Source organism: Mus pahari, chromosome 4, assembly GCF_900095145.1.
Source record: "Mus pahari chromosome 4, PAHARI_EIJ_v1.1, whole genome shotgun sequence".
Classification (NCBI taxonomy): domain Eukaryota; kingdom Metazoa; phylum Chordata; class Mammalia; order Rodentia; family Muridae; genus Mus; species Mus pahari.
The window spans coordinates 132,710,269-132,722,676 of NC_034593.1; the positions used below are offsets into that span (position 1 = coordinate 132,710,269).

Consider the following 12,408-nt stretch of genomic DNA (forward strand, 5'->3'; position numbering starts at 1 on the left):
CTAATGCCTTGATGTTTGCTTCCCAAGGGTCCCCCTGGTCCAATGGGCATCCCAGGTCCGTCAGGCAAGAGAGGTCCACGGGTGAGTAGATGGACTTCATTCCATGCTGTCTGGTAAATGTGTAACATTCCAGAGTGGTTTCACCCCTAGTGCTGGGCAGGATGTGCATCCTCTGGAAAGCCGCGTCTTTCCACTTAGCTCCTCCGCTGCAGCCTTGTTTACAGTCAAAGAGCTCTCTGTGAAAATGTCCCCGGGAATAGGATCAAACTTCGAGAGTCGTGGCTGCTCTGCTGGCTTCTCAAATCCTCCTTAGTTACAGAGCAGTGATGCCAGGGCTCTAAGGTGAGCTTTGTTCAGGAAATAAAGAAGATCAGACATCCTTACATGGTGCATTCCTGGACTGCAGAGTGGGAAATACTGAAACCACCGACTGAAGGGAAAGAACTGCCCCAGGGAGCATCAACAGCAGTTCCTCACATGACACAGGTCCCATAAAAGATTTATTGCCCTGTTAGAATTAGTTTCCTCCAACTCTAGAGAAATAGATGGAGATTTTTGCTAAAGAAAGTCTGTCTTTAATAAACTAGAAAAAGAATCGTGAAGACATGATGCAAATGCCATGAAGACAGATGCAAATGGGTTTAATGTAATCAACTTTCTTTGCACCCCCCATTTATAATGTACTAAGAATATGGAGCCAAGTTGCTGTAAAATATTACTTTCCACTCTCTAGATTCACACCAAATGATTGTGCACTTGAGGGCTAAGACGAATGCCATCGTGCCTTAGCTGCTTTTTGGCATCGAAACTCTGAAACTCTGGAGTTGGTGGACTATTGGGCCCTCCTGCATCCCCTCCCTCGGCCCCTCCCCAACCCCTCCCTCAGCCTCTCCCTCATCCCATTCTCATCCTCTCCCCATCCCCTCCCTCATCCCCCTCATCCCCTTCCCCATCCCCTCCAGCATCCGCTCCAGCATTCCCTCAAGTCTTTGCCTATTCTTTGTCTTCCAGCACATCAGCCTGTCACATCATCCCTCCACCTCCTGTGAGGAGACATTGGAATCAGGGTTTCTGCTTGCAGCCTTCTCTGTACTGACTCCATTCCCTCCCTCTTCACCCTGAGGCTGTTACTCCCAGTAGGGTGACTTGGGACACATGGTCTCCTCTAATGCCCAACCCTCCTATTTGCCCAACCTGCCCTCCCCTAAGGCGAGGATGGTCTGCTTCATGAGGCTACTTTTTTCAGGTGCATTCCTAACTTCATCTCCTTCAGTCAGTTCTCTACCAGGAAAGTAGCAGCTTTACAAATTCTCTCCCTAAATTTAATCCTGTCTGTTATTCCTCTTTGAAAAATCCCACACACTTTAATTGATACAAGTTTCCCCTAAAGCTTGTGTTGGCTCATGGCTGCACTGCTGAGTTTGTGACATAGTATTAAACCCATTACCCTGGAGTCTACAGCAACCATTCATTCATTAATCTTCATCTCCTCTGCTTTCTTAAGATTACAACGCCATGGACTGTAGTATTTTCTCCTTAGTGTTATTGCTAATGGACATATCTTCAATGTCATCACTGAGTTCCCTAGAGCAATTTTCTCCTGAAGAGACAAGCAATGCTTCCTCTATGTTGTATGTTAAGATGTATGCCTAGAGAGCACAGAGGTGAGATTATAAGACCCACCAGGGGTCTGCAGACCTAGAAGCTTTCAAAAGACCATGGGTTCACTGTTTCTGTGAACGTATTTTTTTCTCCTTTGTAAGTAAGAATACAGTAGCGGTCTCAGGAGGTTGTTACATGAGTTAGTAATGAGAAAGATCAAGCATAAGCATAGTTCAAGGTGCAGAGTTAGATGATAATAATTTAGCAGAACAGTACAACCATACTGACAAATGTCCAAGTGGCTGATGGGATACTGAATGGAATACTAGACTAGCAAGATAAAGAGCGTCTTTTCAAAGACATTTTCATCCTGAAACTAAATAGCGAAAGTCATGAGGCAGGTGAAACAATACCTCAATGGTTACATACTGGATTTGAACAGCATGAGGTGCCTGACAGCAGCATGCTATGAATCTCATGTACATTCGTTTCAACAGAATTGTCAGGAGAGAGATGATTCTTCATGAAAATGAGTCCAAGGTTGTAAAAGGAAGGCAGAACAAAGCAAGTTGAGGAATGACTGGGAAAGATGTAGCAAAGTCAATGAGTTATCCCATATGCAAATCTTGTCTGCAGAAAGGGATGCAGAGATTGAGGAGCACAGAAACCAAACTATCACACATTGTTAAGCTTGTGACTGCACCGTGTAGATGGAACAGTAAACTGTGTGCTGGGGACAGAGGTGGTGGGTAATGCCACACCTCCAGGTAATGTTTGATGTAAAGGATGGAATCTGCCATTTTGCTGTCTGGATGATGTAGCTGGTCAAAGGTGGCAGAAGGAATGACTTTGAAAATATAGTTTTTATTTGCAATCATTTATTTAATTAGCTTATATTATGTAATAGATGTATGAATGTGAAAAGAAATCCTGTTATTTACATCTGTCCTAGAAATAATGAGGCAGTCTCATTATTTGCAGGGTATTCCGGGACCACATGGAAATCCAGGGTTGCCTGGACTGCCAGGTCCAAAGGTAAGGATGTCCTGATGAGCAGTGCCTCATTTTCCTGACACCTTAGAAGAACGGTCTCCACCTTTCAGGCTAGACTTGGGACATAGGAAGGTCTGACAGTCCTGGGCCACGGTCCATTAGCCGAATTGTCTGGGAAGGTGATCCTGGATAGCATAGAGAAGCAAGCCAAGTGAGCCATGAGGACATGCTGAGGAGCAGCATCCCTCCATGACCTCTGCTTTAGCGCCTGCCTCTGGGTTCCATTGCCCCCTTTATATATAGAATGCCACTTAGTCTACAGGAAGGATTTTTTGTTTTGTTTTGTGTTTTGTTTGTTTTTTGTTTGTTTAAGATTACGGTCCTGCTGTGTTACCATGGCTACTGTTGAACTCCTGGACTCAAAAATCTTAATTCAACTTCCCAAAGGCTGGGGTTGCTGACACTCTCCTCGAAGCCCCAATTCTTATAGTTGTTATTTAGTTAGTTGGGCCCTTAAATATTAAGATGCCATAGAAGCTACTTCTTAGGTGAGTACCCTTGTAACCACCGATGTGACTACCACTGTAGCCTCTTTGGTACAGACAGTGATAGCTGTGAACAGACAGCCAAGGCAACAAGCTCTTCTCTTAAAAAGATTCCTAGTTATAGTTCTAATTTGCCTCTAAGTCTGGAATTAGTAAGATGAGAAGACGGAGCAGCAGGTGGGACTCCTCCAATCATCTCTCCTTAGTCGGTCAGCTTGTGAGGTGTTCAGAAACATCCAAAAATCCACGAAAGAAGATGTACTTCCTTCTCTCACACAGAGTGAAAACAGGATTTACCATTCTCTAAGACTGGGGAAATATTTATTCTTAGCTGAGAATAGTAATAAAATTCACAAGTGGAATTTTAAAGATTCTCTATTGTGGCTTCTATATTTTATGAAGTCTGGCAAATACTTTGAGAAAAAGGGGTACATTTCTCTTAAGCATTTGGAATCATCTGTTTTCTGTTGATACAACAGAGTTCCACAGATGGGGAAATTTATAAGGAAAATAAGTTCATTTTAACCCATGGTTCTAGTCTGGAAAAATTAAGGTCATTCCAATTGGCTTGCTTTGGAGAGCACCTTCTGTCTGGGTTCAGCATAAATATGAACTGTAGAAGGGTTTCGGGACAACAGGTTGACTTAGAGCAACCTGCCCTGTAATAGATAGACAAAGAGCCTCTGAGAAGACAGGTCATCCACTTCAGAGAGATTTCATTCATTAATCTATTCATGAGGTCCCTGTCCCCAGGACCCAAACACTTCCCACCTACCACCATGCCATACTGAATCCATAGCATAATCATAAGAAGATTAATTTAATGTTGTGTCCAAAACCATTGACTGAAAATGATGTCACATTTCTCTTAAAATATAAAATAATTCACTGACTGTATCTCTGTTTTAATAACAGAAGATTTTAACAGGGCATCTTTTTTACTTCTTTTTTTTCTCAATAATCAAAGTAATGTTAGTTCAAGATTTCAGTTATAGTCACATGCTAAAATGTTAAGTCTTGTGATAAGCAATTTTCTTAAACAATCATCACTCCAATACTAAAATAATAGTGATAATTTGTTGTGATTCACAGGTAGTAAAGATAGTATGAGCTTTACAACTCATGTAAAGAAATAGTCTTCACAGTAATATCGCTTGTGCTTATTTTTTTAATTCCCATTTTACTTAGGAGGTTATTAAAGAACTTAGCTTTTACAAACAGATTCAAAAAAATACTAAAAGCAAGTAACCCAACCTTGGTTCAAAATGTTTTTTCTGTATTTTTATCATGTATCAGCTTTTCACTCGAATTTAATGGGTTCTACCCATGTTTATGTCACATGCCTTCTGTCACCTCCTATCCTTCCCTGTTAACATCCTCCACACAAGAAGTCGCCCTCTTAGTCACAGCTCTTCTTTGGGTGCCCCACTGAGGTTAAGTGGGGTTCCTTGCATGGAGTGGAGAGTTGTTCCCTGGTGCCTGAGGAAACTCATTAATGATATCACCTCTATCCTCTCAGAGAAGGTTCCTGCTCCATTCATCTTGATACACCAGTGGGCTCAGTCTTAGTCTTGTAGTGATAACAAACTGTTGAGAATTCATGAACACAAAATAATGTTATCTAATACCATACGCCGTGTATAGCATCTATGGACACGTGACTGAAGACAGTGATACACAACACGTACCTAATGCTTCCCTAAGTGTTTCTTAACTGTCATACCCAGGGCCCCAAAGGAGATCCTGGGCTGTCCCCAGGCCAAGCTGCTTCTGGAGAAAAGGTACTTAACTGTCAATGAAATAAAGATATTTTAATTTATTTAATTTATTTTTAATGTTTAATATTAATAAAAATTTCCAGGGGGGCTGAGAAGATGGCTTAGCAGGTAAAGTGCTTACTCTATATGCATGAGGTCCTGAGTTTGAATCTCTAGCAAACATGTTTTTAAAATGTTTATGGTGGATGCTGCTGGAGTATGTCACTTCAGTGCTGGGAGGCAAGAAAGGCAAATCCTAGGGGCTTTCCCCGAATTCCAGGTTGAGTTAGGGACCCTGCCTCAAAAAAATGAGGCGAATAGTGATGGAAAAGACCAACATTACCTCTGGTCTCCATGTGTGCATATGTAAATGAGGACATTAAGTGAAAGCGCGCACGCGTGTGCACACACACACACACACTCACACACAGTCACACACACAGTCACACACATGCTCACACACATGCACATAACGTACACACACACCATACACATACACATGAATAAATAAATAAATACTATTTTGTCCTTTTAAAAATATATTTTATTGTGGCCAGAGAGGAAAGCAGAAGATACTGAATTTTCATAGAAAAGAATCTGAAGGATCGAGTGGATTATGCTCCATTGGCTTCCATTGCTGCTTTGAGTCTTCCCATTGATTTTATAAAGTGTCTGCTGGAGCCTGACTTTGTGGCTGAGAGGGTGAATGGAGTGAAGCATTGGAGCAGAATGTGGCCTTTTATTTCTGTTTGTCCTTTGAGGCAGGGTCTCATGTAGCTCAGGCTGGCCTCAAACTCTGTGTATCCAAAAATTCCATTGATCCCTCTCTCTCTGTTCCCCAAGAGCTGGGATTACAGGTGGGTTGCTCCACCATGCTGGCCTAGGACAAGTTCTTAACTTCAAAGGTTTTACTGTTGATATGCAGGACATGGTACCACCATTTTGGAAGGGTCTAATCCTTTACGTGGTACCAAGGCTACTGTGACTCCCAGGGACAGTTTTCATGTAATTGGATTACAGAAACTTTTATAAACTTAAAGCCACATCAGGAATCCTTAAAAACATTAATCTAAAATTTTAGAAATTGTCTTTCTGATATAGAACTGAATTCAGAATTAGAAAAACACAGAAAATGAATGAAAGTCTATTTCCAGAAAGACAATATCTTCATTGGCCTGGTCATCGTTAGGAGAAAAAAAATACTAGGAAATCTGAGAAATAGTATGCTATCTTTTAAAATACCTAAATACAGCAACTTTACTCTATTATTAAATGTTGAAATTAGAGGTCAACTCTGTTCTGGTGAGTTCAAAATAGAGACTCCAGATTAAGCCTAAGCATTCATATCAAATACTTGGTTTTATCTTTCTCTGTGATTTGTTTTTTGTACAAAATATAGGGTGTCTCAGTATGGGAGTGGAGACTTGAATGATGTCTCCATTTGAAGTGTTTTGACTTATTCATGGACTAACTGGCTTAGTAGTGTATATAAAAATGCGCTTAGATGTAGAAATTTAATACCACATGTCCATTGAGCTTTAAGGGAAACCCAAGTTTTGAATAGATGCATTTCTCTGCCTTTTGTCTTTTCCATGTAAAGACAACCAGGATTTAGACATGACGGACAGGGGCTGTGCTACTGAACTATATGTATAGCACTTTTCTCTCAGTTTATATGTGTGTGTGTGTATACCATGTGTGTGTATGTGTGTATGTATACCATGTGTGTGTGTGTGCATATGTATGTGTACATGGTGTGTATGTATATGGTATGTGTGCATGTGTATGGTGTGTGTGTATATATATATATATATATATATATATATATATATATATACTGTGTGTGTGCATGTGTGTATGTATCCCATGTTTGTGTGCATTTATACTGTATGTGTTTGTATACCATGTATGTATGTATATCATGTGTGTATGTATACTACACATATGTATGTATGTATGTATGTGTGTGTATACACATGTGTATGGGATGTGTGTATTTGTATACTGTGTTTGTGTATCCCCTGTTTGTGTGCATGTGTGTGTGAGTGTGTGTGTACACTATATATATTTGTATACCATGTGCGTGTGTGTAGATCGTGTGTGTGTGTGTGTGTGTGTGTGTGTGTGTGTGTATGTAGGGGGACATTCACATGTCACAGCACATGTGTGGAAGTCAGACAACAACTTTGACTGCTGGTCTTTGCCTTTCACGTTGTTGGAGCCAGGGCCACGTTGCTGTCTCCCACTGCATAAGCTAGGCTAGCTGATCCACAAACCTTCAGAGACTCTCTGAGCTCTGCTTCCCGTCCTGTCAGAAGAGCCCTGGGTGGCAGAGGTGTGCTATGGTCCCCAGCTCCGCGTGGGTGCTGGAGATTTTAAATCAGGCTCTCATGCATGTGCAGAAAGCATTTACTTAGCTGCCAAGCTGTCCTTTCAGAGCTCTTCAGCCCCAATTTTAATTGGAGGGGTAGTGTCTCATTAAGTTGCCCTGGAATCTGCTCTGCAGCCCAGGTACACCATGAACTTGCAATCCCTCAACCTAACTTTCCAGAGCAAGCAGGGTTACAGGGCTGCATCACCCACCCAGCTGAGAGAGGGAGGTAAAATGATAAAATAATAAAATAATTTAAATCTAGACTCTTAGAAATTGCATTTGTATTAAATCTGATTCTCTCTCTTAAAACTGCAACAGATTTGTTGCAAGTGACGAAATGAAAAGCCAGCAAAAGACTCTTGTTCCTTTATTCCTTGTGATCGGTCCTCATCAAGATGGGGAGAAGTCAGCCCTAATCCTTGAGGTTTAGGAGTTTCTCTTCCCCCGCCCCCCTGAGCTGGAGAGGTCCTTTGTCTGTGCCCTTGAGAGCTCTCTGAGTCTCACTACACAGCCTGTTCAAAAGATTAAGATTAAGGTTAAGAAGATGCCTTTAGATGCTGTAAACTGTAAATCTGGGGGTAATGGCATTCCTAGAGAATAAAACAACACAGAGAAAGGAATAAAAGCATGCACATGGGGAAAATATCAGTTATTCAGTGCTGGAAGAGGCGAGGAAGCCCTGGGGTTGGAGGTGGAGAGATGCTGGAACAAATAAGAAAGAATGCTAGGACGGTCTGAGAGAAACTTGGAACTTAGGCCAGGTTGTCAAGATCAGAAATATATACACGGAGGACTTGTTGTCCTGAGTTAAAACTTTAAATTCAATTTTTTCATGGTATTAAACATCTCTGTTTTGTTTACAGGGTGACCCAGGTCTTTTGGGGTTAGTGGGCCCCCCTGGCTTACAAGGTGTAAAGGTAAGCGTTGTTCTCTGACATAATCAAATGTCAGATGGAGCTCAGAGCACGTCTGTGGCTATTGTGAAGTTGAGGCTCACACCGATGTCTCAGATCCCTTTTCTCAGCAGAAGAAAATGAATCAAAAACTTTCGCCAGGCTAGTCCAAAAACTTAATATCCATTAAAGATGAGATCTTGAGAATAATAAAAAAGACTGTTGAGTTTTGTGAAGAAGATTGAATTCACAGGTAGGAGGGAGCCAAAGTCACAGACAGGAAATTGAAGTCCTCCCTTTAAGGTATACTAATTGGTATCTTAACTCCGAGGTGTTTCTGTCTTTTTGTAACATTTCTGTCCAAATGAAATGCTTATTAGTAATGCACTTGGACTTCATTTTTTAAAAAATAGATTCTCACCTATTAGGAAATAATGTCTGCCAGGATGTGCCTGCAAATGTGAGCTTGAGAGCCGTTTGGCAGTCAGGCCTTTTTGTCACTATGACACATACCAGAGAGAAGCCATTTGAAAGAAGGAAGGATTTCTTTAGGCTTACACTTCACAGATAATCAGTCTTCAGGTAGCTGGCAACGGACGTAGAGAATCCTAGTGGGAAGAGCATGGTTACTCGCATTATAGCAGCCAGGGATCAAAGACAGATACAAAGGACGGGATTGGTTCAAGAACGCATCTTAATGGCCTACTTCCTCCTGGTAGGGCCTTCATCCTAAAATCCCAAGCACCTCCAGAAATAACAAGCTGGGAGCTCATCTTCAATATCTGAGGGCTATAGGGGGAAGGGCGTGTCGTTTCCACATTGTAACGGGTAGCATGAAAGCGAGTCTTGGCAACAGCTAGTAAATAGCCGCAGTCACGTGTACATAGCAAGTCATGTGACAGATGCTCTTTCTCCGAACCCAGCTATTGTAACTAACTCTCTAATAAACGAACTCTCCATGTCAAACAAGATTTGGCAGTAGCGCAGAAAAATGTTGAAAATTTTGAGTTGATACTGTTTCATTTCTGAAAATGTTTTCTTCCTTTTCCAATTGCATCCATTAATTAATAGAAATTGTGCACGTTTTTTTTTTTTTTTTTAAATCAGGTAACGGAAGTTAAGAATGCAAAGCACATGAGGGTACAGTCTAAACTCAGACTTGCTGATTGCTTAGCTGGACTGAGACATGTTCCCATCAGACAAGTTCCCTGTATGCATTTTATATGAATATACATTCAAAATGGGCCTGATACATTTTACTATTCCTTTCTGTTTCGAAGGATAAGGGCAGACAGTATTGGGTAGAGTGTTCAGGGATGAATGACCTTTGAACCTTTTAGGTTTTTGACCTGTAAAAGTTGTATGACCTTTTAAAAGGTTAAGAACCTTTTAAACATGAAACTCCTTAATTCAGTTGACTTTTTGATAGCATTTTATTTGCACAGTTGGTTCCTACAAACAGGATCTGTGCTAGAAGAATCTAGAATAGAGGTTCATACTAGCAATGCCTCACACACCCTGTTCCTTCATTCTTGCAGTCCTTCCCCAGAGTCAGATGGCTTCCAAAGCTCAAATCTGTACTTTCGTTTCTCGAAGGGAAGAAGCTAAAATAAGCCCAGAGAGGTTAATTTCAGCATCACAGGAGTTTCAACAGGAGTGAGACAGAGACCCATGGAGACTGAGCCTGTGGGCTTTTAACTGTGCATACGTTCATAATGAGAGTTAAATGAGGTACTTAAGTTTTAACTGATACAAACTAATTACATAATTTTATCCATTGAGGCATTTTATGGATTACTTTGGTAACACTGCTGATATCAAAAGTATCTATTTTGTTATTTTATTATGTGCAGTGTTCTAATATGCTGAGCACTTTTAAAAACAACCCTGGGTGTGTATATAATGCTGAATATGCCAAATATAAATGAACTGAAGTCTTCATGGGATAAACAACTCACCCAAAGCCACTGGTCACCTAGGACTCAGCCCCAGCCTGTTTGACACAGTGACTGCGCTCTTGGTAATTTTTCATGGTATTTCCCATGTGCTAATTCATTGTTTAAGTTATTGTTTAATTCATTATTTAAGCTACTAGAACTTCAGTATTCTATATGTCTGTCTCCAGTCTGTATGCAAGAGGAAGTGAGACACCGCTTTTCACATAAGTCACTGGATAAACAGTTTTGGATGACAGATGATGTGGCGTCACTATTCTTCTTCTCTGAAAAGGGTCTAGAAATATTAAAATCCTCCTAATACAAACCAAACTCAAATGCGAGTGATACTAAAAACTAAGCAGACCGCAAGGAAACTCACAGAAACTCTTGAGATAAATAAAGATTAATGTGGAAAGTTTTGACAACTTTAAGTACTATTGAGAGAAATAGCAAAGTAGGACGGCTGACATATTTTCTTTACTCTCCAACACAATTATGTTATTTGAATCTTTCTCCTTTTAGCCTCACCTCTAATTTTAAAATAGAAGCATCTTGATCCAGCAACGATTGTTCCCTCTGTTGACCCCTCTATTACACTGCCTCTATTCACCATCTTTGCATCACTCTTGTATTTCCTAGGAGCTAAAGTATATTTTTAATTCCCACTTACTATTTTTTTTTGCCAAAACAGCAGATAAATTGAAACCAGAATGCATGTTGAGTTGGACAGAGGACAAAGGATGTGAGTCCAAGCTTGGATTCAAAGATAGCTTTTCAAATTGTTTTATAAATAGCCCATCAGCTGTGATATTAAAATTGGAAGCCTGCTATTTTACAGAGTAAGAACGTCAGGAGTGTAATCAAATGCAACGGTTTCCTAGGTTTGAGAGGGTTCGGGAATGTAAGCAGCTAACTGTAAAACATATCAACATTTGAAGCACTCCATCACAATGCATGGCATCTCTGAATATCAGAAAGCAGTTCTGTGTATTACATAATCGCCATAAGTCAACACAAACTCTTACTTGACTACAGTTGATTCAGCTTTTTAAAAAAGTCCACAGTAAAAGATACACAACGGAGTAAAAGTTCGTAGGAAGCAGCAAAGGAAGAAACTGCTTCCACAGACTCCTCTGTGGCTTCCCAGTCCCCTGACAAGCTGTTAAAGCAACCACAGCACTGATGAGTTGTAGTCTTACTGAATGTCAGTAGGAGAACTAATAAAAGAATCCAGCTTGGCTGCAGGTCAGGGCCTGAGGAGACAATGTGAAGATTTCCACCATTCTATAGCCAACTCTATACGTCACCTCTTGCTGGCCCATCCTCCTTCCTATAAAAGTCTGCAGGGCTAGTTCACCTTGGCCAAATGTGGTACTAGCATCTAAATCCAAAGCTACCACTTACAAGCTGCCCCACATCCCCTGTCTCCATGTCTGCCCTCTGCCCTTCCTGCAAACAGGATTGGAGGACAAGGTCACATGGTTCTGAACGCTCTGGGATGGAAGCTAGGGGTGGTAAAACTTGTCAGCTGGAGGGCTTTGAAAATCTCCCTTCAGTCTGACTGAGGTTGTTGACATTTCAACATTGGCAATAATTTCATTTGACCTAAGGTATTTCAGCCTCTATAATTATATCTATAGCCTCAGAATCAGCTGCCGTCACTAGACATTGCTGTGGTTAATTCAGTACAGGTTTTCAATTCAAAAACCTGTTGCAACTCTAAGAAGTATTAAAATTAAAATCTTGGCCTGGCCAGTTGGCTCAGTAGGTAGAGGGGCTAACCAACTTAGACCCACAACCTGAGTTTTATCCCTGGACCTCATGATAGAAGGAGAAAAGTGACTACTGTAACTGGTCTTCTGATCTCCATACATATCTGTGGCTCAAGCTTGTGTGTGTGTGTGTGTGTGTGTGTGTGTGTGTGTGTGTGTGTGTGTGTGTCTTTAATGGATGTTTTTCCTCTATTCTTACCAGTGTCTTCAGTGAAAAAGATCATATATTGTTAATTTTTGACCTTTTGATGTCTTATTCCAGTCAAATAAAATGCTCTCAGAATCTCGATTCTATTCAAGTAACTTACCATCCATCTTCCCAACATGGCATCCACTCCCACCTGGGCACTGAAGAGACAACACAGACAGCAGAAAAAGAAGTCACTCCCCCTGTGTTTTGTTTTGCAGAAAGGGTTTCTCTGTGTAGCCCATGCTGTCCTGGAGTTCATGCTGTTAACCAAGCTGGTTTCAAACTCAGAGATCCTCCTGCCTCTGCCTCTGCCTCTGCCTCTGCCTCTGCCTCTGCCTCTGCCTC

At 41.1% G+C, this 12,408-nt stretch overlaps 1 protein-coding gene across 1 annotated transcript in view; it reads left to right on the forward strand.

Moving 5' to 3' along the window:
• Nucleotides 1-12,408, forward strand: part of Col24a1 (collagen type XXIV alpha 1 chain) — a 256,021-nt gene that overhangs the window by 26,325 nt on the left and 217,288 nt on the right. Inside the window, exons 4-7 of the mRNA XM_021196980.2 lie at nt 28-81; nt 2,584-2,637; nt 4,868-4,921; nt 8,135-8,188. Of these exons, the coding sequence (XP_021052639.1) occupies nt 28-81; nt 2,584-2,637; nt 4,868-4,921; nt 8,135-8,188 (216 nt within the window). The remainder of the gene's footprint in view (nt 1-27; nt 82-2,583; nt 2,638-4,867; nt 4,922-8,134; nt 8,189-12,408) is intronic.